This window comes from Apodemus sylvaticus, chromosome 7 (assembly GCF_947179515.1).
Source record: "Apodemus sylvaticus chromosome 7, mApoSyl1.1, whole genome shotgun sequence".
Taxonomy (NCBI): Eukaryota; Metazoa; Chordata; class Mammalia; order Rodentia; family Muridae; genus Apodemus; species Apodemus sylvaticus.
The window spans coordinates 28,837,405-28,861,804 of NC_067478.1; the positions used below are offsets into that span (position 1 = coordinate 28,837,405).

Consider the following 24,400-nt stretch of genomic DNA (forward strand, 5'->3'; position numbering starts at 1 on the left):
TGATAAAGGAGCTAAAACCAGTGGGAAAAAATAGCATTTTCAACAAATGGTGCTGGTTCAACTGGCAGTCAACATGTAGAAGAACACAAATTGATCCATTCTTATCTCCCTGTACAAAGCTCAAGTCCAAGTGGATCAGGGACCTCCACATAAAACCAGATACACTGAACCTAATAGAAGAGAAAGTGGTGAAGAGCTTGGAGCACATGGACACAGGGGAAAATTTCCTGAACAGAACACCAATGGCTTATGCTCTAAGATCAAGAATTGACAAATGGGACCTCATAAAATTGCAAAGCTTCTAAAAGGCAAAGGACACACACTGTTAATAGGACAAAACAGCAACCAACAGATTGGGAAAAGATCTTTACCAATCTTACATCTTATAGAGGGCTAATATCCAATATATACAAAGAACTCAAGAAGTTAGATTCTAGAAAAACAAATAACCCTATTTGTTTAACCATATTAAACATGGGGTACCAGAGCTAAACAAAGACTTCTCAACTGAGCAATACTGGATTGCTGAGCAGCACCTAAAGAAATGCTCAACATCCTTAGTCATCTTAGTCATCAGGGAAATGCAAATCAAAACAACCCTGAGATTCCACTTCACACCAGTCAGAATGGCTATGATCAAAAAGTCAGAAAGCAGCAGATGCTGGAGAGGATGTGGAGAAAGAGGAACACTCCTCTTTTGCTGGTGGGATTGCAAGCTGGAAATCAGTTTGGCAATTCCTCAGAAAATTGGACACAGTATTACCTGAGGACTTAGCTACACCACTCCTGGGCATATACCCAGAAGATACTCCAACAAATAATAAGGACACATGCTCCACTATGTTCATAGCAGTCTTATTTATAATAGCCAGGAGCTGGAAAGGACCCAGATGTCCCTCAGTGGAGGAATGGTTACAGAAAATGTGGTATATTTACACAACGGAATACTACTTAGCTATTAAAAACAATGAGTTCATGAAATTTTTAGGCAAATGGGTGGAACTAGAAAATATCATTCTGAATGAGGTAACCCAATCACAAAAGAACATACATGGTATGCACTTACTGATAAGTGCATATTAGCCCAGAAACTTGGAATACCCAAGACACAATTCACAGATCAAATGAAGCTCAAGAAGAAGGAAGAACAAAGTATGGATACTCTGGTCCTTCTTAGAAGGGGGAACAAAATACCCACAGAAAGAGATGCAGAGACAAAGTGTGCAGCAGAGTGTGAGGGAAAGGCCATCCAGAGAGTGTCCCACCCAGGGATCCATCCCATATACAGTTACAAAACCCAGACACTATTGTGGATGCCCACAAGTGCTTGCTGATGGGAGCTTGATATAGCTGTCACCTGGGAGCTTCTGCTAGTGCATGAAAAATTCAGAGGGGGACACTCTCAGCCAGCCATTGAACTGAGCATAGGGTCCCCAATGGAGGAGTTAGAGAAAAGACCCAAGGAGTTGAAGGGGTTTGTAGTGCCATAGGAGGAACAACATGAGCCACCCAGTTCCCCCAGAGTTTCCAGGGACTCGACCATAAACCAAAAAGTACACATGGAGTTACCCATAGCTCCAGACACATAGGCAGCCTTGTTGGACATCAAAGGGAGGAGAGGCCCTTGGTCCTGGCAAGGCTCAATGCTACAGTGTAGCAGAATACCAGGACAGGGAATCGGGAGTAGGTTGATTGGGAAACAGGGGGAGGGAAGATGGATTATGGGATTTTCGGGGGTGGGGGGGTGGGGTGGGGGGTGGGGTGGGGTGGGAAAAACCAGGAAAGGGGACAACATTTGCAATGTAAATAAAGAATATATCTAATAAAAAATTCAGGAGTAAGTAATTATTGCTATAAATCTAACTTGGAGCTAAGTGATGAATGATAATATTTTAACTTTCTAACTGGAAAAACAAATGTATGGGGTTGGTCACTGTCCTCGGCTGGTTCAGCTTTTCTGTATTCACCACAGCCATACAACCCTTTCACGGTGGGTGAAAGCATGAGGAGCTAATGGGATCTGTGGTCCATGTGGGTCTGTGATGCTTGTCTGCTCTGCCACAACAGGGCTGTGCATGCTCTTCCATTATCAAGATGACTTTTCCTGTGATTGCTTGACAGTGTGGTTAAAACATTTTTGTGGTTCGTTTCCTGCATAAACTGATTAACCCTGTCCCACTTAAAGACCTCAGAAGACCTATAGTAGTCCCCACTCACTAATGCCTGCCCCGGGCCACAGTGCTTACCACCTGAGAGAGATGGGGTTTTGACATTCATGTCCTCTAATGGAGAAAGAGTTCTATCTCTGTGCTCCATTAGTTGGTTAGTGGCCTACTGCTGACCTAATTAATTACATAAGATAGGCCCAGGGCAGGGAGGAGAGGGAGCCCAGGAGAGGGGGTAGCCCTGGATTTTAGGCAAGAAGGTTGCAAAAAGTTAGGTTGGGTAGGGGATACTCAGAGGGTGATACTGTTGGGCTGTCTTTCTTCTCTAGGAGTATAAGGAAGAGAAAGGAAAGGCAAACCCCTGTCACCGATCCTTACATTTCAGAGTTTTAGATAAGCCTGAACACATAGTTAAAGACATTATGTTCCTAAGTATAATGAGTTTAGCTTTATTTTTGATTACAATAACCTCAGGGTTTTTTTTTTTTTAAATAAGAAAGCAAACACATTTCCCCAGCATAAAGCAAACAAAGATTTGGAAAATACTTTCAAATCTACACATTATTTTTGAATGCTTGTTACCAATATTACTGTTACCAATGTTCAGGCTAGATAATAGTAGGTTTTATTTGTTAATCTCTTGTTTTGAAATTATTGCTGCTTATCATCCACCTGTGGAAATGAGCAAGACTGGGCAACTCTGTAATACAAAGCTTCTAGAAATCAATCAAGATAGAATGGATAATTCTTAGATGACAATATATATTAAACATACATATATATATATATTAAACATGCTATTTAAGTTGGGTAGACAGTGTTGTACAGTCTTCATTTACTTTCCTATTATCTACCAAGTATATGTAGATGGCTGTATAAGTAGAATTGTACAAGTATTTGTAGAAGAATATGTAGAATTTGTAGAAGTATATGTACAAGTAATTGTAGAAGTATATGTAGAATTGTATACTGTTCATTCATTTTCCTATAATCTACCAAGTATATGGAGTAGGCTACCCAGTTTCTTCAAGCAGTGCTCTGGGCCTAAGTTATAAAGACAAGCATCATGTAGTTTCAAAACTCCCAACATAGAGGGGACACAGGTAGACAGACTGACAACCATGGTAGAATAGAATGACTTCTAGGAAGGGATGATAATGGAGGCCATAGAAAGAGGTAAGAAGGATATCAACTCAGACTTGAGGTGGAACAAAAGTCCAAGTTGAGGTCTGAAGAATCAATAGAATTACTAAGAAATAAAGGTGGGTTAGAAGAAAGATATTAGCATGAATAGGTTGGAAGACATTCAGTAAATAAATAAGCAATGCCATGTTGATCCTATGATACATGGTGGTACCTAAGATGGGCTATCAGAAATGTCCAATCTTTTGACATGACATTATCAACTACAAATGTGTTGCGATGCATTCACAGCTATCCTGGAATGCATGTGGTCCAGAAACACATTGGTTAGACAGCCCTGCAAACATAACAGTGACATGGGAGGAATGAACTGAAGCCATAGTTTCAGAACAGAAGTCATGAATTATAGTGACTTTGGGGAACATTCTTCTTAAATCTAAACATACATTTGAATTACCTGGAGACTCTGTCAGAATTAGATTAAGCTCAGCCTCAGGGAATGCCAAGTTTCTTGGTTGACAATTTCAATACTTTGGATATTGGTGTGTTTTAGATATGACATGGTCCCTAGAAGGTTCATTTATTGAAATCTGGTTTTTAGCTGGTGGACAGAACCAAAGGGCTCTCTGACTGTACATGGATGGATTCATAATTTGATGGCATTATTGGGAGTTGGTGGGAGGTGAGGCCCAGTTAGTAGAAGGGATGTGGTTTTGAAGGGTGTTTGTCCTTGCCATTTTCCCATCTCTTTTGTGTTTCTATTTGCCATGAGATAAGAGGGTCCATTTTATGTTCCCACCATGATGTTCTGCTTTAGCATGGTGTAGAAGCCACAGTGGGAAAGTGACCATTGACAGAAACCCTGAAAACTGAGTAAGTCCTTGTTCTCTATTCTAGTTTCACTTCACTTGCTGTGGTAAGAAAAAAAGAAACCTATGGGAAATGGGTTTATTTCAACTCACAATCCCTTGTTACAGTCTACAGGGAAGTCACAGCATCAAGAGACTGGGATAGCTGATCATATTATATCCGTAGTCAAAAGTAGAAAGAAATGAAGACATACATGCTGGCTTGCTTGCTTGCCTGTGATCATTCCAATTCCTCCACTCTTAATAGAGTTCAGGACCCCCAACCTAGGGGATGGTGTGCTAGACACAGTGGGTTGGGCCTTCCCACATAAATTAAAGATAACTCAAAGAGACAGGCTCAGAGACTTACTCCAAGTATACAGTCCCTCATTGAGACCCACTTTCCAGGTGACTCTAGGTTATGTCAAGTTGAGAATTATTCAGGTCACAGAAATAGAACACTAGTATGGGTATTCAGGATTAAGAGAGCATGAAAGTGTCTTTTTTAGAGAGTGATTGATGACTTGGATGCACTAAGTCATTTTAACAGAGTTTCATTAGTCTATGAAAGATTACAGAGACTCTGTTTCCATTTCTTAACACTGCTGACTCCGTGACCTTCTTCATGATTCACCTTCAGTTTTATTCCTTCTGCTATGGTTTGAATAGGAAATGTTTCCTACATGTAGGTCATGGTTCGAACACTTTGTCCTCAGCTGCTTATGATACTTTGGGAGGCTGTGGATGCTTTAGGAACTGAGATCTAAACTTAAAAAGGTAGGTCTCTGAAGGAAAGTCCATAGGGACAAATCTTTGATTTCTTTTGAGGCTACTGTCTGAGTCTAGTCAACCAAGGAAGTGAAGACTAGCCTCTGCTACAGCCTCCTGCCACTACAATGCTCTCCAGAAATGTGTGTCACCAAGCGACCAGAGACCCAAGCCCCCGAAACCATGTGCTAACAGTTAGTTGATTCTGTAAGGTATTGTGGTGTCTGCTCGGCTGGTTTCTTCTAGACATGGATGCTTCTGAGCTGGAGTCTCAAATGTTCAGATAACAGACAATTGTTGTTTCACAAAAAGACATGGGGAAAGATGGCCTCCAGTTCCACATCAGTACTCCCATTGACCCTAAGCTGAAGAACTCAGCGCTCCACTGGATATTAGCAGGAGTGCTGGCCTTTACACAACCGAGGGGGGAAACAACAAATGTTGATGAAAAAAAACGAGTTTTAAGCTTTGCTTCCACATCTTTCTCCACTGCTTTCCATGCTGGCAGTGCTGTGGATGTTAATATGTACCAGTGGATGAAGGGATGGATGGTGAACCCAATCAGCAAAACCTAGCAACCGTGGCATTGTTGGTTTCATGATTGTGTGATGAGCCCAGGGATGAATTTTCATATGAATCTGTAATGTAGTCATATTCCCCTGGTTAAAGCTCATCTAGGTTTTTGTGAGAGGCTACATCATGGACTCCATGTCTTCTTCCAAGTGGACCAATGGGAGACGAATTTAAGGAAGGGTGCTCTTTGACACACCCTCTCTCTTCCACACCACACTTCCCTAGCCTTCCTCCTAGCCAGAGAAGTGAAGCATCTCTGCATGGAAATTCCCCAGTCTGGGAATTCACAGTTCCCAAGTCAGTGGTTTCAAGACGGCTGCCAGTGCTCAATTAGGCTTGGCATTTTCCCTCCTTCTAACAGTTCCTGGCTCTTACTTAGTTTTAAATTAAATAAAAATTGCAGCACATGGACTTAAATTAAAACAAGAAGACTGATCTTTGTAATATGTACCACATCAATAGGGAAGCTAATTTGTGTGAAACACATCTCCTCCTTTAATTTAAACCACAGAGCACAGCCTTTGGTTTCAAGGGAACTGGGAGCTGGGAGCTGGGGCAGGGTTGTTCAATGGGGCATTGCTAGAGTTGTACTTAGAATCAGAAGGGGTGGCTTCAAAGGAACTTAGCATTTTGATTAAGGTCTTTGTGCTGCATGTCACAGGATACACTAGAGAAGTTACAGCCTCCCGGCCTTGAATTTAAAGAAAGTCCTAAATATGTGTCAGGATTAACCTCCTTGATTGACTCTTTAACAGCATTTGTCATCATTAATGACTCCTTAAGACAGAGAAGTAAAACAGTGGGGTCCAGATCTTCACCCACTGATCATGATCCCTCTCCCACTTTACTGTTCCAAGGCTTTGTGTATACACACTACTCGTCCACATCAAATTAATTGTATGGGGCTTGTTAGTTGAGGAATTCAGTCTGCGGTCTTTCTGTTGTTTTAATGGTTTAATTGTTCTGGAGGCAAAGGATAGAGGCAGAGGTGTGTGTGTGTGCAGTCTGTAGATCATCTGGATCATCTGTGAACAATGAGTGCTTCACTTGAAACCATTACCAGGCCATCAACATGCTTTGTCTGTACACTGCATGCTTGTGTGGTGTCTGTGGAGGTTAGGAGAAGCCTTGATCACTTGATTCTGGAATTTGGAGCAGTTGTAAGTCAGCATGTGAGTGCTGGGAACTGAACCCAAGTCCTCTGAAAAAGCAGCCAGAGCTCTTGACCACTGAGCCACCTTTCTAGTCCCATGTCTCTTGGTTCATCCATATCTGAAGGTGGGTCTGGCAAGGTTTTATGGAGCCTAAAGCCTGTACTGTGTCTATTGTGTTCAATAACAATGAACACAAACTATGTGAGTCTATTTACACAAACAGGACTCTCTGTTAGGCCTTTTCCCAGGATGTGAACTGTGATACCCAGGGGGAGAGCAAAGCTTAAGTCCAATAAGTGTGAAAAGAATTCACTTCTCCTTTGAATGTTTTCTTTTCCTCCCTGTCTAATGCCAAAAGGTGTGCAAATGGTGAGGGTGGATAACAGGAGATTTATCAAGTGGTAGGCACCATTGACTGAGGCAGAAAGCTAAGGTTTCTATTTGATTGACATTTGAGTCTGATGTGTATGGACTTAGAGAACTAAGTCATGGCAAATGTCTCTCTCAAAGGCACCTTTGTCTTTGTTTACCTGAATACCCACCTTAGAGCACACACTGACTGACAAATGCGTGCTGAGGGAATATCTGGATGACCAAATGTAAAAATGATGTTATGACTCCAGTCAGGGAAACCGGTAGGCTAGCTTCAGATCTTTACTTCCCTCTCCTCTCTCCCATATCTAATTCCCCATTCGCACCCTGCTCTGTGGCAGATCACCTGCTGTGGCTTCTCCTTCCCTTCTGCCTCCATCTCCAACTGATCACACAGATCTCCTCCAACCTTTTTCTCTGTAGCTCATCCCATTACCCCAGGCCCTGCCACCAGCAGACATTCCTTTGGGACATGCAAGGCATACTAGCCAGACAGGTGGCTAGTGTGGTAGGCTAACCAGATCTTTACCTCTCCTCTACTAAAAATCCAAGTCCCTGGACTCACCCCCAATTTTGTAGCAGATCACTTGCTGTGGCTTCTCCCCTCTTTTCTGATCATATCTTCCCCACTCATTACATTATCCTAGCCCACAATTCCAACAGACATTCCTGGGAATTCTGCCCCACCTGCCAGAGAAGAAAGTAGGCCAGTGAAGTAGGGAGACAGGCTTCAGATATTGACTCTCTCTTCTCTCCTCCAAATCTAATCCCCCAGTCTCATCCTTAGCTCTGTAACAGACTCCCTATTGTTGTAGCAAGATGTCAAAGTTGAGTGTGTCATGTTTTCTTTAGAGAAGAGTCACTTTGTGTGTGGTGCTCCTCAGTAGAGACATTGCGAAGCCTCAGCCTGTAGGTAGGTCCCACCGATGTATTCAGCATTTTGTGAACTAGACAAGGTTGATGTTTACAGAAGAAACATGCCACACATAGTGGGGCTTATTTGCTTTAGAAAAATCATAGTTTTTAACTTAAGTTCTTGAGGGCAAATCTTAGGTAGCATCACATAGACAGGAGAGATCCTAAATTCAAAGTCGAGAGGGCTGTGTTTAATTCAGAATTACTTCTCTAACTGGTTGAAAGACTGTAAGTAGGATGCCCGACTTCTCACTGTCTCTCCACATGTTCCAATAGGGAGATTTTGAGAAGATGCAGGGTAGAAAGAGTGGAAATGTGTTCCTTTACCTGAACAGCAGTTACACTGGTAGGATGTATCTGATGTAACTGCTTCTGGATCTTTAGAGTTGGAAGGTTTGGAACATCCAGTACAAGCTTCAGACAATAAATTATGTTTAAGTCTGAGTCTGACCTTTTTTTTTTTCCTTTCAATGACATATTCATTAGTATATGTCAATCTGACACAAGCCAGGGTCACATGGAAAAGGGAACCTCAGTTGAGAAAATGCCACCACTAGATTGAATAGAAGACCTGTCCTCTTTTGTGCATTTTCCTAACTAATGAATGAAGCGGGACATTGTGTGACACTCCAGGGCAAGTGGTCTTGGGATATATAAGAGAGTAGGCTGAGCACACCATGAAGAACAAATCAGTAAGCAGCATTCTTCCATAGCCTTTGTATACATTCTTGCCTCTAGGCCTTGGGTTCTTGTCTTGGTCTCCCCTAGGGATGAACTGGGACTGGACATGCAAACCAAATAAACTCTTTCCTTCCTAAGTTGCTTTTGGTCATTGTTTCTATCACAGCAATGAAAGCATGCAGAGACATATGAGATTCTGGAGCTGCTTACAAACAGCTGGAAGGAACCAGTAGGCAAGTGCCATGGACTTGTGCTCTGATAACCAGTAGCTGGTCCTGATCACAGGACAAAAACAAAGAGGCCAGCAGCCATTGCTGCTGTACCTCTGCTCAGTGTGGCACGCCCTGGCCTTTTGGTTGAAATGAGTTCCTGGAGATTTCATTTTTCTAATTCGGAAGCCAACAATTAGGGCACTGAACAAAACCCCTGCACATTGAAGAGGAATTAGAAAGGGGTTGTTCAAGCTCAGAGGGATCCACAAAGTTAGAAAGGCCTGAGATGCTTATAGCTCAGGCTGGTCCTTTATATAAGGACAGTCTACTGAAGTTAAAAGAAATATAAATTCAAATTTAATTAAACAAACAAATCTAAACAACAATAACAACAGAAAGCAAACCCAGGGCAGGAGGTGTCTTAGTTTGGGTTTCCATTGCTGTGAACAGACAACATGACCAAGACAATTGTCACATTAGGACAACATTTAATTGGGGCTGGCTTACAGTGTCAGAGCTTCAGTCCATTATCGTCATGGCAGGAAGCACAGCAGCATCCCGGCAGACATGGTGCTGGAGAAGGAGTTGATAGTTCTGCATCTCGCTTCAACTGCAGCTGGGAGAGGACTGTTTTCTGGGCAGCTATGAGGAAGGTCTTAAAGCCCACCCCCACAGTGACACGCTTCTTCCAACAAAGCCACACCTACTTCAACAACACCATACCTTCTAATAGTGCCACTCCTGGGGGCAAGCATATTCAAAGACCACAGGGGGCATACATGCTTTCTGAAGTTGCCATAATATCAGATTAAAATGTTCAGTTTCCAATCATAATAAAAAGAAGCTGATTTTCACGTTTGCCAGCTATTTGCAAGAAGATCAACAGAGAAAGACCTGATAGAAGATTGTATTAGCAGTAACTGAAACAGCTACCTTTAAAAGGCTCCAAAGCAAAGGGATGCATGGAAAGACTCCAAAAGATGGTGTATGCATTAGTTACTTTACTGTTGCTGTGATAAAACACCATGACCAAGACAACTTAAGGAAAAAATGTTTATCCTGGCTTAAAGCTTTAGAAGAATAAGAATCTATCATGGTGGGGAAACATGACAGCAATTGGCACACATGGAGACAGGAGCAGGAAGCTGAGGTCTCACATCTTGGACCAGATGAGGTCACATTGGCAGTAGGGTGAAACTATGCAATCTCAAAGCACCTTCCCAGTGACATGCTTCCCCTGGCACACTGCACCACCCAAAACCTCCCCATAGTGGTACCAGTTAGGGATAAAGTATTGAAATAGTGAGCCTCTGGGGGACATTGCTCATTCAAACCACCACAATGCATGAGCAGAGTGTAAAAAATAAGGAGGTAGAAGACCCAGAGGAATCAAGAAACCTTTGGGAGATGGGAAACACACTGATGGGTCTATAAACTCAGTACAGGGATTCCAAGGCAGATTTGAGGATGTGAAGACCATCGAGGGAGTAAAGGATGCCATGGAGACTGTGGAAAAGGAAGGAAAAGGTAGGAATGCACCGAGAGCCACGATACCTCAGGATTATCATCAAGCAGACACATATGGGAAGAGCGAAAGGCCAAGAAGCATACTTGAAGGAATAATATGTTTGATAAAAGATATGAATATAAGTATCTGAGAAACCCGATGAACTTCAACTAAGGTGAACCCAAACATATACACACTGAAACGAGATTATATTTAGGTTTTATAATAAAAATAACACCATAAAATAAGACAAATACACACACAATAAGGGGGATGGTATCTTAAGCACTGAATGCCATGACTTGCCATATACAGAGTCTTTGATAGTCTTATTTTGATATTATCTTTGATAATATTTCTAATCTAGTCAGCAGATTGCTTGGCAGGAAGTTCAGAGGCTGAAAGGTCCCAGAGATACCTAGTGGCTAAGAACCCTTGCTGCTCTTCCAGAGATTCCCAGTGCAGTTCCCAGCACCCACACTGGATGACTCCTAATTGACTGTAACTCCAGGACTCAGAGATCCAACACCCCTTTCTTGCGTCTTTCAGTACTTGTACACTCATGACAGATATTCACACAAGCATACAGGCATACAGGCAACAAATAAATTAAAGGTAACATCAGAAGAAGATGTAGAAAATAATAGGAGATGCCTGAGAATGGTGTAGGAAGATCCTCAAAACACATGAAATGGCAGAGGAAGTGTATAGCTATTAGTTCATTAATATAAGAAAGGTTTCAAGTCAACCACCCAACACCCAAACCTTATGATTTAAAGAACTGGGTAAAAATAACAAACCAGTAAGCTACCAGATAGAAGGAAATAATAAGTTTGGAGCACCGATAAGTAAAATAGAAGATAGAAATAATACAGGGAAAATAAATGTAATCGTAAGTCGGCTCTTTGAAAAGGTCAACAAAATTGACAATCCTTAAACTCAATGTATTAAGAAGTGAAAGGAAATTCAAAATGCTAAAATCAAAGAATGAAGATGGAGACATTACCATCCATTGTAGAAATGTAAGAAATGCAAGCAGGTTCTGTGTATAATTAAATGCAATGGATAAGCCAGTAGAAACACAACACTCACCAGTACTAATGGTGAACAAAAAATCCGTACATACCTATAACTGTTAGAAGGTGGAATTACTATTAAGAATCTCCCCAGAAAGAAAATTTCGAGCCCTGGTGGCTTCATGGGTGAATTCTACCAACTATTAAAGGAAAACATATGTCCTACAAACTCCTCTAAAGAAACTGAGAAAGATGAGAAACCCTTTTAGCTCATTCTATAGGGACTGTTCTCAGACCAAAGCTAGGCAAAGACTCTACTATAAAATTAGAGGACTACCCCTTATGACTACTGAAAGACAAAACTCCAACTCAAATTTAATACCATACATTAAAATAATTCTTCACCATGCCCTAGTGAGATTCATTCTTAGAGCAGAAAGATGGCTCACTATTGCAAATAATGGCAAACTATACCAATGGAAGGCAGAGGGATCACATGATAACTGCAATTTATACAGGAAAAGTACTTGGACAGTTTAGTGGCTTTCTTTTTAAAGTTTTATTTTATTATAGAGGTGTGTGCGTGCGTGTGTGTGTGAGTGTGTGTGTGTGTGTGTGTGTGTGTGTGTGCATGTGCGCACCTGTGTGTGTACCAAAGGACGATTTTCAGGAATATCAGGAATAGAATTCATATTGTCAGGTTGGTAGTAAGCGCTTTTACTCACTGAACCATTTTGTTAGCCCTTCATCAGCATTTCATGCCTAGAAGATGCTCAGCAAACTAGAAATAGAAGAAAATCATTTCAACATAGGAAAAGCCATGTGTGAAAAAAATGAGATCAAATTACTCTTAGTAGTGGAAGTTCCTTCTCCTTGTTCAGAAGAAAGCAAAGGATGTTCACTCTCACCATTTCTACTCAAGGCAGTTCTGGGAAATCTAGTCAGAACAAATAATGAGGGAAAAGGAATAAAGTTATCTACATTGCAAATGAAGTAAAGTCATTTCTGTTCACAGATTAGAGAGAGTTTATATGTAGAAAATCCTATGGATTCCATACACACACAGACATTACAGAATGAATTCAACAAAGGAGAAAGATGCAAAATGAATGCACAAACATCAGATGCATTTTAATAAACCAACAATAAAAATCTGAAAGAGAAATTATAAATGTGATTCCATCAACAATAGGAGAAAAAATACTTAGGTGTAAATCAAGGTGACAAGACTAAAATTATAAAATGGTGAAATAAAAATTAAAATTATAAATAAATGGAAACATTTCCATGTTCATGAAATGTTCTAACATTTAATATTGTTACAATATCAATACTACCTAATTTCATGCTTATCAAAACCTCAAATGACTATTTTGTTTGCACAAATAGAAAATTCAAAATAGGAATCTCAACAGGATTCCTCAACCTTCCATAACTAAAAATTTCTTGAGGAAAAAAAGAAAGGAACAAAATAAGACTCAAGCTTCCATGTTTGTAAAACTTACAAAAATAAAACCTTCAATATGGTTTGAACAACTTCAGTAATGGCTGGGGAGCATGAGTTAGAGTTTAATTCACAGAGCTATGTTAAAAAGACGATCTGGGGATGGTAGTATGCACTTGCAACCCCAATATTGGGATAAGGAGACATGTGGATACTGGGGCTCATTTAGTGGGTAAGCTCCAGGCTAGTGAGAGATGTGTATAAAAAAAAGGTGTTAGGGTGCTGCTTGAGGAATAACAGCCTTGTTGTCCTACAGCCTACAAGCATATGCACACACATGCCCACATACACACAGGTGCACACAGGCACACCCCCCCCCCCCTATTTATCTCAATAGTGTAGTGCAAAAGACGTACAGGATAAAAAAGTTTAACCTGACAATAAAACTTTCACATCATAGACGGTTCATCTGCCAGCCGGTCGGGAGGGGGGGCCTGTGTCCTGCCCAGAGAGCAGCAGAGGGAGCAACTCCCCACGGCCATCTTTGCTGCCTCCCAAGGCAGAAAAGCATCACTAGGTACTATATTATCCTGAGCTTAAGATCTCTGGGGGTGCAAACCGCCAGGGGTCTGCCTGTGCCCAGGACCCTAGACATTGGCGGTTCATCTGCCAGCCAGTCAGTCATGAAGCCTGTGTCCTACGGGAGAATCAACAGATGGAGTGATCCCCCCCCCCACACACACAAACCATCTTTGATCCATGACAGAGCAGTCTGGGAATACCTGGTTCACCTTGACAACCCAAGTATAACATTGCTTGAGGCAAGACTGAGCAGGGCTCCAAAGGCACAAAAGAGGAAGGCAGCATATCAGCAATCTGTGCCAGAGGAAACCCTGTCATCCAGTGTCACGGAAATAGCCTTAAAGGTCCACAGTAGGTTGAAGCACCAGCCAGTGACAATAAGACCATCTAACACCAGTAAGAACTAGATGGCGAAAGGCAAACGTAGGTACGTTACTAACAGAAACCAAGGCATTATGGCAGCATCTGAACCCAATTCTCCAACAACAGCAAGTACTGGATACCCCAACACACCAGAAAAACAAGAGTTGGATTTAAAATCACTGGTAAGGATGCTGTTAGAGGAACACATGAAGGACATAAATAAATCCCTTAAAGAAATTCAGGAGAAAAATGATCAAAAGCTACAAGCCCTTACAAGGGAAACACAAAAATCACTTAAAGAAATTCAGGAGAATATGGGTCATAAGTTAGTAGCCAATAAGGAGGAAATGCAAAAATCACTTTAAAAAAATACAGGAGAACTTTGATCAACAGGCAGAAGTCATGAAAGAGGAAACACAAAAATCTCTCAAAGAATAACAGGAAAACACAAACAAGCAAGTAAAGGAACTGAGCAAAAACTTCCAGGATCTAAAAACAGAAGTAGAAACAACTAAGAAAGTACAAAGGGAGACAACTTTGGAGATAGAGAACCTTGGGAAGAAATCAGAGGACATAGATGCAAATATCAACAACAGAATACAAGAGATAGAAGAAAGAATCTCAGATGCTGAAGATACCATAGAAACCATGCACTCAACAGTCAAAGAAAATGCAAAATGCAAAATGCAAAAAGCTTGTAACCCAAAACATTCAGGAAATCCAGGACAGGATGAGAAAGCCAAACCTAAGGATTATAGGCATTGATGAGAGTGAAGATTTACAACTTAAAGGGCCAGCAAATATCTTCAACAAAATTATGGAAGAAAACTTCCCTAACATAAAGAGAGAGATGCCCATGAATATACAAGAAGCCTACAGAACTCCCAACAGACTGGACCAGAACAGAAATACCTCCCGTCACATAATAATCAAAACTCCAAATGTACTAAACAAAGAAAGAATATTTAGGGCAGTAAGAATTAAAGGGCAAGTAACATATAAAGGAAGACCTATCAGAATTACACCAGACTTCTCAACGGAGACCGTGAAAGCTAGAAGATCCTGGGAGGATGCAGACTCTAAGAGAACACAAATTCCAGCCAGTGAAACTCTCAATCACTATAGATGGAGAAACTAAGATATTCCATGACAAAACCAAATTTACACAATATCTTTCCACAAACTCAGCCCTACAAAGGATAATAGGGGGAAAACACCATTACAACAAAGGGAACTATACCCTGGAAAAAGCAGGATATTAAACTTCTTTCATCAAACCAAAAAGAAGATAACCACACAAGTATAAAATTAACATCAAAAATGATAGGAAGCAATAACCACTACTCCTTAATATCTCTTAACATCAATGGACTCAATTCCCCAATAAAAAGACATAGACTAACAGACTGGTTACGTAAACAGGACCCTACATTTTGCTGCATACAGGAAACACACCTCAGTGTCAAAGACAAAAACTACCTTAGAGTAAAAGGCTAGAAGACAATTCTACAAGCAAATGGTCTCAGGAAACAAGCCAGAGTTGCCATTCTAATATCAGATAAAATTGACTTTCAACCTAATGTCTGTCAAAAGAGATATGAAAGGACACTTCTTGCTGGTCAAAGGAAAAATCCAACAAGAAGAACTCTCACTCCTGAACATCTATGCTCCAAATACAAGGGTGCCCTCATTCATAAAAGAAACTTTACTAAAGCTCAAAGCACACATTGCATCTAACACAATAATTGTTGGTGACTTCAACACTCCACTGTCATCAATGGACCGATCAGGAAAACAGAAACTAAACAAGGAGTCAGTGAAACTAATCCAAGCTTTGGACCAATTGGATTTAACAGATATATATATATATATATATATAACTTTTCATCCCAAAATAATATACCTTTTCTCAGCACCTCATGGTACCGTCTCCAAAATTGATCATATAGTTGGTCACAAGACAGACTTCAACAAATATAAGAAGATTGAAATAATCCCATACCTCCTCTCAGATGACTATGGAGTAAAAGTGGTCTTTAATAACAATAAAAACAACAGAAAGCCCACATACACATGGAAACTGCACAATACTCTACTCAATGATACCTTGGTCAAGGAAGAAATAAAGAAAGAAATCAAAGATTTCTTTAGAATTTTTAGAATTTTTTAGAATTTAATGAAAATGAAGGCACAACATACCCAAATCTATGGGACACAATGAAAGCAGTGCTAAGAGGAAAACTCACAGCCCTGAGTGCCTCCAAAAAGAAAATGGAGAGAGCATACACTAACAGCTTAATGACACACCTGAAAGCCCTGGAACAAAAAGAAGCTATTTCACCCAGGAGAAGTAGAAGGCAGGAAATCATCAAACTCAGGGCTGAAATCAATCAAGTAGAAACAAAGAGAACCATACAAAGAATCAACAAAACCAGGAGCTGTTTCTTTGAGAAAATCAAAAAGATAGATAAACCCTTAGCCAGACCAACCAAAGGGCACAGAGACAGTATCCAAATTAACAAAATTAGAAATGAAAAGGGAGATATTACAACAGAAACTGAGAAAATTCAAAAAATCATCAGATCATACTACAAAAGCCTGTACTCAACATAACTGGAGAATCTGGAGGAAATGGACAATTGCTTAGACAGATACCAAATACCAAAATTAAATCAGGATCAAATAGATCATCTAAACAGACCTATAACCCCTAAAGAAATAGAAGGGGTCATATATAACCTTCTGACCAGAAAAAGCACAGGACCAGATGGTTTTAGTGCAGAATTCTATCAGAGTTTCAAAGAAGACTTAACACCAATACTCTTCAAACTATTCCACCAAATAGAAACAGAAGGAACACTACCTAACTCCTTCTATGAAGCCACAATTACGCTGATACCAAAACCACACAAAGATCCAACTAAGAAAGAGAATTTCAGGCCAATTTCCCTTATGAACATCGATGCAAAAATACTCAATAAAATACTTGCGCACAGAATCCAAGAACACATCAAAACGATCATTCACCATGATCAAGTAGGCTTCATCCCAGGGATGCAAGAATGGTTCAATATAAGGAAATTCACCAATGCTATCCCCTACATAAACAAACTCAAAGAAAAAAACCACATGATCATTTCATTAGATGCTGAAAAAGCATTTGACAAAATTCAGCCTCCTTTCATGCTAAAAGTCTTGGAAAGGACAGGAATTCAAGGCCCATGTCTAAACATAGTAAAAGCAATATACAACAAACCCGGTAGCGAACATCAAACTAAATGGAGAGAAACATGAAGCAATCCCACTAAAATGAGGGAATAGACAAGGCTGCCCCCTCTCCCCATATCTTTTCAATATAGTTCTTGAAGTCCTAGCTAGATCAATTAGACAACATAAGGAGGTCAAAGGGATACAAATTGGAAAGGAAGAAGTCAAACTATCACTATTTGCAGATGATATGATAGTATACTTAAGTGACCCCAAAAACTCCACCAGAGAACTACAGCTGATAAACAACTTCAGCAAAGTGGCTGACTACAAAATCAACTCAAGTAAATCAGAAGCCTTTATATACTCAAAGGATAAGCAGGCTGAGAAAGAAGTTAGGGAAATGACATCCTTCACAATAGCCACAAACAGCATAAAGTATCTTGGGGTGACTCTAACCAAACAAGTGAAAGACCTATATGACAAGAACTTCAGATCTCTGAAGTAGGAAATTGAAGGAGATCTCAGAAAATGGAAAAATCTTCCATGCTCATGGATTGGCAGGATTAATATAGTTGAAATGGCCATCTTGCCAAAGGCAATCTACAGATTCAATGCATTCCCCATCAAAATTCCACCTCAGTTCTTCATAGAGCTAGAAAGAGCAATTCTCAAATTCATCTGGAATAATAAAAAACCCAGGATAGCTAAAACTATTCTCAACAGTAAAAGAAATTCTGGGGGATTCAGTATCCCAGATCTCAAACTTTACTACAGAGCAATAGTGATAAAAACTGCATGTATTTGTACAATATCAAGCAAGCAGATCAATGGAATAGTATTGAAGACTACACACCTATGGTCACTTGATCTTAGACAAAGGAGCTGAAAGCATCCAGTGGAAAAAAGATAGCCTTTTCAACAAATGGTGCTGGTTTGATTGGAGGTCAGCATGCAGAAGAATGCGAATCGATCCATTCTTATCTCCTTATACTAGCCTCAACTCCAAATGGATCAAGGACCTCCACATAAAACCTGACACACTGAAACTAATAGAAAAGAAACTGGGCAAGACCCTTGAGGACATGGGCATGGGGGAAAAGTTCCTGAATAGAACACCAATAGCTTATGCTCTAAGATCAAGAATAGACAAATGGGACCTCATAAAACTACAAAGTTTCTGTAAGGCAAAGGACACTGTCAAAAGGACAAAAAGTCAACCACCAGATTGGGAAAGGATCTTCACCAATCCTAAATCCAACAGAGGGCTAATATCTCTTATATACAAAGAACTCAAGAAGGTAGAACCCAGAGAACCAAATAACCCCATTAAAAAGTGGGATACAGAGCTAAACAAAGAGTTTTCACATAAAGAACTTTGGAGGGCTGAGAAGCACCTTAAGAAATGTTCAACATCATTAATCATTAGGGAAATGCAAATCAAAACAACCCTGAGAGTTCACCTCACACCAGTCAGAATGGTTAAGGTCAAAAAATCAGGAGACAGCAGGTGTTGGAGAGGATGTGGAGAAAGAGGAACACTCCTCCACTGCTGGTGGGATTGCAATATGGTGCAACCACTTTGGAAATCAGTCTGGCAGTTCCTCAGAAATCCAGGCATGACACTTCTGGAGGACCCTGCTATACCACTCCTGGGCATATACCCAGAGGATTCCCTGGCATGCAATAAGGACACATGGCCCACTATGTTCGTAGTAGCCCAATTTGTAGTAGCCAGAAGCTGGAAAGAACCCAGGTGTCCCTGAACGGAGGAATGGATACAAAAAATGTGGTATATTTACACAATGGAGTACTATTCAGCCATTAGAAACAATGAATTCGTGCAATTCTTGGACAAATGGATGGAGCTGGAGAACATCATACTAAGTGAGGTAACCCAGTCTCAAAAGATCAATCATGGTATGCACTCACTGATAAGTGGATATTAGCCTAGAAACTTTGAATACCCAAGACATAATCCACATATTAAATGATGCCCAAGAAGAATGGAGGAGTGGCCCCTGGTTCTGGAAAGACTCAGTGCAGCAGTATAGGGGAACACCAGAACAAGGAAGTGGGAGGGGGTAGATGGAGGAACAGGGGAAGGGAAGAGGGCTTATGGGACTTTTGGGGAGTGGGGAGCCAGAAAATGGAAAATCATTTGAAATGTAAATAAAGAGTATACCGAATTAAAAAAAAAACTTTCACATATATGGTCAAATTATTTTTGACAAAACTGCCAAGATCAGTCAAAATGCAAATGCAGTTTTGGACAAATGATAGCAGGACAATTGGATATCCCGGTGTGAAAGAATGAAGTTGTACTCCCAAGTTACATATATACAAAATGTCCTGACAACTAAGTGAAGCTTAAAACTGTGACATTCTTTGGAGAATACAGGCACAATCAGATTTGGCAATGGTTTATATGGTATAACACTAAAGACACAGAGGACACAAAGTAAATAACAGAGAAACTAGACTTCATGAAAACTTTTAATAATGCTGTGTATCAAAAGACAAAGGTACTATGTATCAAAATACAATATAAGTTGAGCAGAACAGAAACAAATAGAATTGGAGAGAACATTCCTGAATTCTCTATCTTATGAGGGGGGGATCAATAGGACACAGAACATTTGAAAATTTTTACCAAAAGACATGTTTTAAGATGAGTAAAAGATGGGTGGGCAGTGTGTTTCTGGAAAGATGCTCAGCACATCACTGGTGATCAAGGAAACACACATCAGAACAGTAAGCTGCTCCCCATACTGAGAGCACAGCTTCCATATAGGACAAGTAGGCAGGTGCTGGGGACAGCGTAGAGACGACTCTATGCTGTGTTCATGGTGGGACTGTGTTAACACTACAGCTGCTATGGAAGCTGCTATGATGGCAGTTCCTCAAGTAATTAGCAGGTAAAGTGCCATATAATTTAGCAATTCTACCTCTGGATAGATATTTAAAATTGTCAGAAAGGCTTTAAAGAAATTTGTGCACTCATGTTCATAGCAGGATTATTCATAATATCTAAAAGATAAAAAAGAAACCCAAGAGTGACAGATGATTGGATAAGCAATATATAATATTTATACACATGCATAAGGGACTATCATTCAGCCTTGAAAGGAAGGAAATGCTATATTATTCTACAGCATTGACAAACCTGGAGAGCGCTCTGGCAATGCAGTCAGGAAAAGACACAATGGCAGGATTTCACTTAAATGAGGAACCCACAATAGTCAAAACCATGCATGTAGAAAGGTCTATGGTAGTTTCTCAGGACTTGGAGGGGACGAGAAGCTATTGTTTCATGCATATATTTTCCATTTTACAAGCTGGGAATACTGTGACTATGGAGGGTGATCATGACACAGTTTAGGAATGTATCTAATAATTATGCACTTAAGATGATAAAGTTTATACTAGCATATTCACAATAGAAAATTAGAGGGAATAAATGAAACCAAATAACCAAGAAACAAATGCTGTTAATCCCTGCCTGTCTTGCCCAGCTAAGAGTTTCCAAGAAGGTTTTCTGATTTGTGGCATCAATGAGCTCACCACACAGTTACATAACTTTGAAGATGTTTGAAAAGTGGGACAGCTATTTAATATAGGGCTTTTCTACGGTACCAAGCAATACTGTGAACATTATGCAGTTTTAAGAAAGTTATTAGTAATAGTATGTAGAGATAAATTAACCACTATGTTGCTCAAATTCAGTTTCCTTACTGCTTGGCAGGTGACACAGATGCTTGATGCAGAAGACAATGCATAGCCTTCTCTGGACATCAGGACCACATACAGTAAATCTCTTAAAGGTTGGGCTTGCTAATCTTTTCAGTGATGGTGATGAGCTAATCAAGCATCCCCATGAATAAAAGCAAGCATTTCAACCCCATTGGGGTTTTAGGAGTCTTGCTTCCGTTTTAGAAAGGAGAGCATTTAAAATGCATACCCAGCCTCCACCCTCATCCTAAGGTTTAAATAGGTGTACAGCTTTCCCTAGAGCTGAAAGTTATTAAATAACCAACTTATTGCCAGCTTTGAGATTCCTTCCCATGGTAATTTGTTGTTCAAGGGGGCCTCAGAAGCCTCACGGACAATATTGGATATGGTAGTTCTTGGTTTTCCACCAGAACTAGATAGTAGGATCCTATTGCAGACAATACCGCACTTGGGATTGATGTAGAGATGTCAAGTGGAGTTGATCTGGGAACCCCCTTTCTGATGGCTATATTTCACTGTGCTAGGATGTATTATACTGTGGGAGAAAGTCAGCACCAATCCTACCCAGTTATAGGCCCTATGAACTACGATAACAAACTTGCAGGCAAGATGCTCTCACCAGGGCAACAGTGGCATGACTCTCACGAAATAACCAACCACGTTGTGACTGGATTTACAGCCCACTGCACAGGAAGGAGGCTGTACCTGATGCTGTAAACCTGTAGCTTATGGCTGCAGTAATCATAATATCTAGCAGGGAACCTAATGCTGTTTTGCTAAATGGACACGGTTATCAAACTACCTTCTAACTACTTATATTTTTATCCAGACGTTAAGGTTGCTCTTAGCCTTTGTCGGAGAAGCTTCTTTTGACAGTGAGCTGAAGTTATTGCACAGACTCACAACGGCTTAGAGTGCCTAATCATAACTGTCAGTGTGGTATGTGGTCCTAAATGGAATACCCAAGTCAATCCCTTCGTGCTCAGGGAAGACTGTGGAGGAGAGAGCAGAAAGACTGCAAGAAGTAGCAGATGGGAGAAAGTGCAGTGTGTCTTCTTGACAAGACATTGCTGCTGCATACACAAGTTCATCTTTGCTGTAGTTACCTGCACAAGATCGGTGTAAGACTGGCTCCATCATCATTTTGTCAGGTATGGGTTCAGTAGACCATATGCCAAGGAGTTCATTAGATTCCTCAGCCTTTTCGACTGCAGGACTATGGACTAATGACAGTTGGTAGTGTACCACTGACAAACTTCCCGTGTTCCAGTAAATTTCCCTCCACTCAGGTTCATGCAAGCAACCATTATTAAACTTCTTGGGTCATTAAAAAAAAATAAAGACATGAAAGTAGTAGGGAGACTTATTAGAAAGAGAAAGTGTTTCAGCCAAGGGGAAGGGGGATGATGGAGAGCAATGGGAGGTAAAAAATGACCAAAAATTTAGTATATGCATGTGTGAAATTGTCACAGATGGGGTTAAAAATATCATAAACATATCATCAAATTATAGTGAATATACCATATTTTTTGGCCTCTACTAAATTTTTTGTTTGTTTGTTTTTGGCAACTGCAATCATATTGCTAAGCAAATGTAGAAATTTGCTTAAAATTTGTAGAAATTGCCAAATCTCCAAGAAACCATCAAACCAGGGGACCATTTGGTTAGAGAGTTTGCATATGTGTCTATAATCATGGGTTATTATTAAAACATCTTTGTCAAGTAAAACAATGCTTGAATTAAATGCTAAGCTTTCTAAACAAGCTGCTGATAAGAAATCCATGGATGTTTTGGTGGGAAACACTTCGCACCCTGGGTGCTGGCTTCCAGGTTTTAAATGATTAAGGTTATCTTTACTTTCCCACAAGAGAAGTCAATTGACTGTAAAGGATCAATGTTTCATTAAGTCCACAGATCACTGTTGACTTGACACTTACCTTTCTTTATGATGTTTTTACCATAGTGTATCTGGAAGCACTGTGAAGCCCTGTCTGAGCTCTGTAAAGAACAAGCTTTAGCCTTAGATCTCCATGCATCTGTATTCGGTAAGACAACTCATTCCCAACCTGGGAGCCACACCAGAGTGCTCTGTGGGCCAGGACAGCACAGAACTGAGGCAGGAACAAGCCTACTACTTCCAGGACTACTGTTAAAGAATTTGAGTATTTGGGCTGGAGAGATGGCTCAGGGGTCAAGAGCACTGGTTGTTCCAGAGGTTGTGAATGCAATTACTAGTACTCTCAAGGCAGCTCACAGCTGTCTCTAACTCCAGTTCCAGGGGATCTGATATCTGTCTCTGGCCTTCATAGATACTAAGCACATGTTTGGGGTACAGACAACATGCTGATTAAATACATGCATAAAATAATAAAATAATTTTTAAAATGTGAATTTCAAAATACTTGGTTAGCATTGAGGTAATGTCTGGATTTGTAAATGCTTTTGTTCTTGGCCCAATTACTTAAGCTGTTAGAGATCCTAAGTACAAAACAACTTAATATTAACTTTCTATGACTGGTGAATTTGAAGTAGCAGACAATAAATGTTGGTTTCTCTCACTGTTTTTGTATTTTCCTATGTGCCCCAACTGTCTTGGTACTGTTCTGATGGAAACTTGTTTTGTTTTATTTTGCTTTGTTTTGTTTGAATGTCATGGGCCCATTAATGAACTGTTCTAAGTGTATTCTAAGTGTATAGATTCATAGAAAATATACCAAGTCTCTGAATTCTGGCTCCAATCAGGGAAAGATAATTAAATATAAAGCAACTGTAATCGCTCACTCAATTGCTGTATTTTCCTCTTTTCATCTATGTTTTAGCAATGAGAGCCATATACTACCTGGGAGAGGAGACATGTGCTTCCATCAGACAGAGCCTGTAACCACTCCTGGGCACCTGCTGGTATGCAATTAGCATGTTTTCCCAACTAATAACTGAGTCTACATGGATCTGATTAGCTTCTGTGGTAACCATGGGAAATTTCTGTAGGCCTGCATGGATGGTAAAGGCCTGGGGAGAAGGATGGTGCCATTTCCACTTTATCCTGGGACATGCAACTGAGAAGATGGTAATTAAATTCCTCAATATGGAAATTGCTCCTCTAGGTCAGGGGAAAGTCAATGGTCAGCTGAGGCTCATTTCTGGTCAGACACTCAAGGTCACACCAGGGCGTTCTCTTAATCTTCCCTACTCCTGTCGCTTGGCACTGAGGGATGAGCACAGCACTGTGTCCGAGGGCCAAGCAAGCTCATATTTTCTGCAAGTGCTCCAGCCCCACCCCCCATGACTTTCTGTGCTGTGCAGGGGTAGGAGAGCAGCAGAATGAATGTACAATAACTCTACATACCTGAAAACATCATCATGTGCTGGAAGTTCCAGGGAATCTTCTGCTTTCTGCCCAGATTCAGGAGGAAGGAGAGGGGATAAATGTTGCAGGCCCTGGCAACAAAAATTGCTAGCTGTTGGGACATATTGAGGAAAACATGGTGGTTTAGGGGCTGAGTGAGAGAGCTTAGATACCACGTCCATATGCTTTTCTATGATATGACCCAGAAAACGAGGATAAGCATGACAACTCAGCTGTGTCTAACTCGCTCCCCAGATTCATCGTTCAATGTCAATTTCTGCCCAGAAGGACATAAAATTCTGCCTTCCTTTGAACATATGCTTGGCTGAAAGTTAGTACTGCACTGCCATCTCAATGAGTAAATTTCCTTAT

General features: G+C 40.5%; 1 protein-coding gene across 1 annotated transcript in view; it reads right to left on the bottom strand.

Moving 5' to 3' along the window:
- Nucleotides 1–24,400, bottom strand: part of Slc9a9 (solute carrier family 9 member A9) — a 576,880-nt gene that overhangs the window by 202,480 nt on the left and 350,000 nt on the right. Inside the window, exon 11 of the mRNA XM_052187635.1 lies at nt 24,029–24,140. Within this exon, the coding sequence (XP_052043595.1) occupies nt 24,029–24,140 (112 nt within the window). The remainder of the gene's footprint in view (nt 1–24,028; nt 24,141–24,400) is intronic.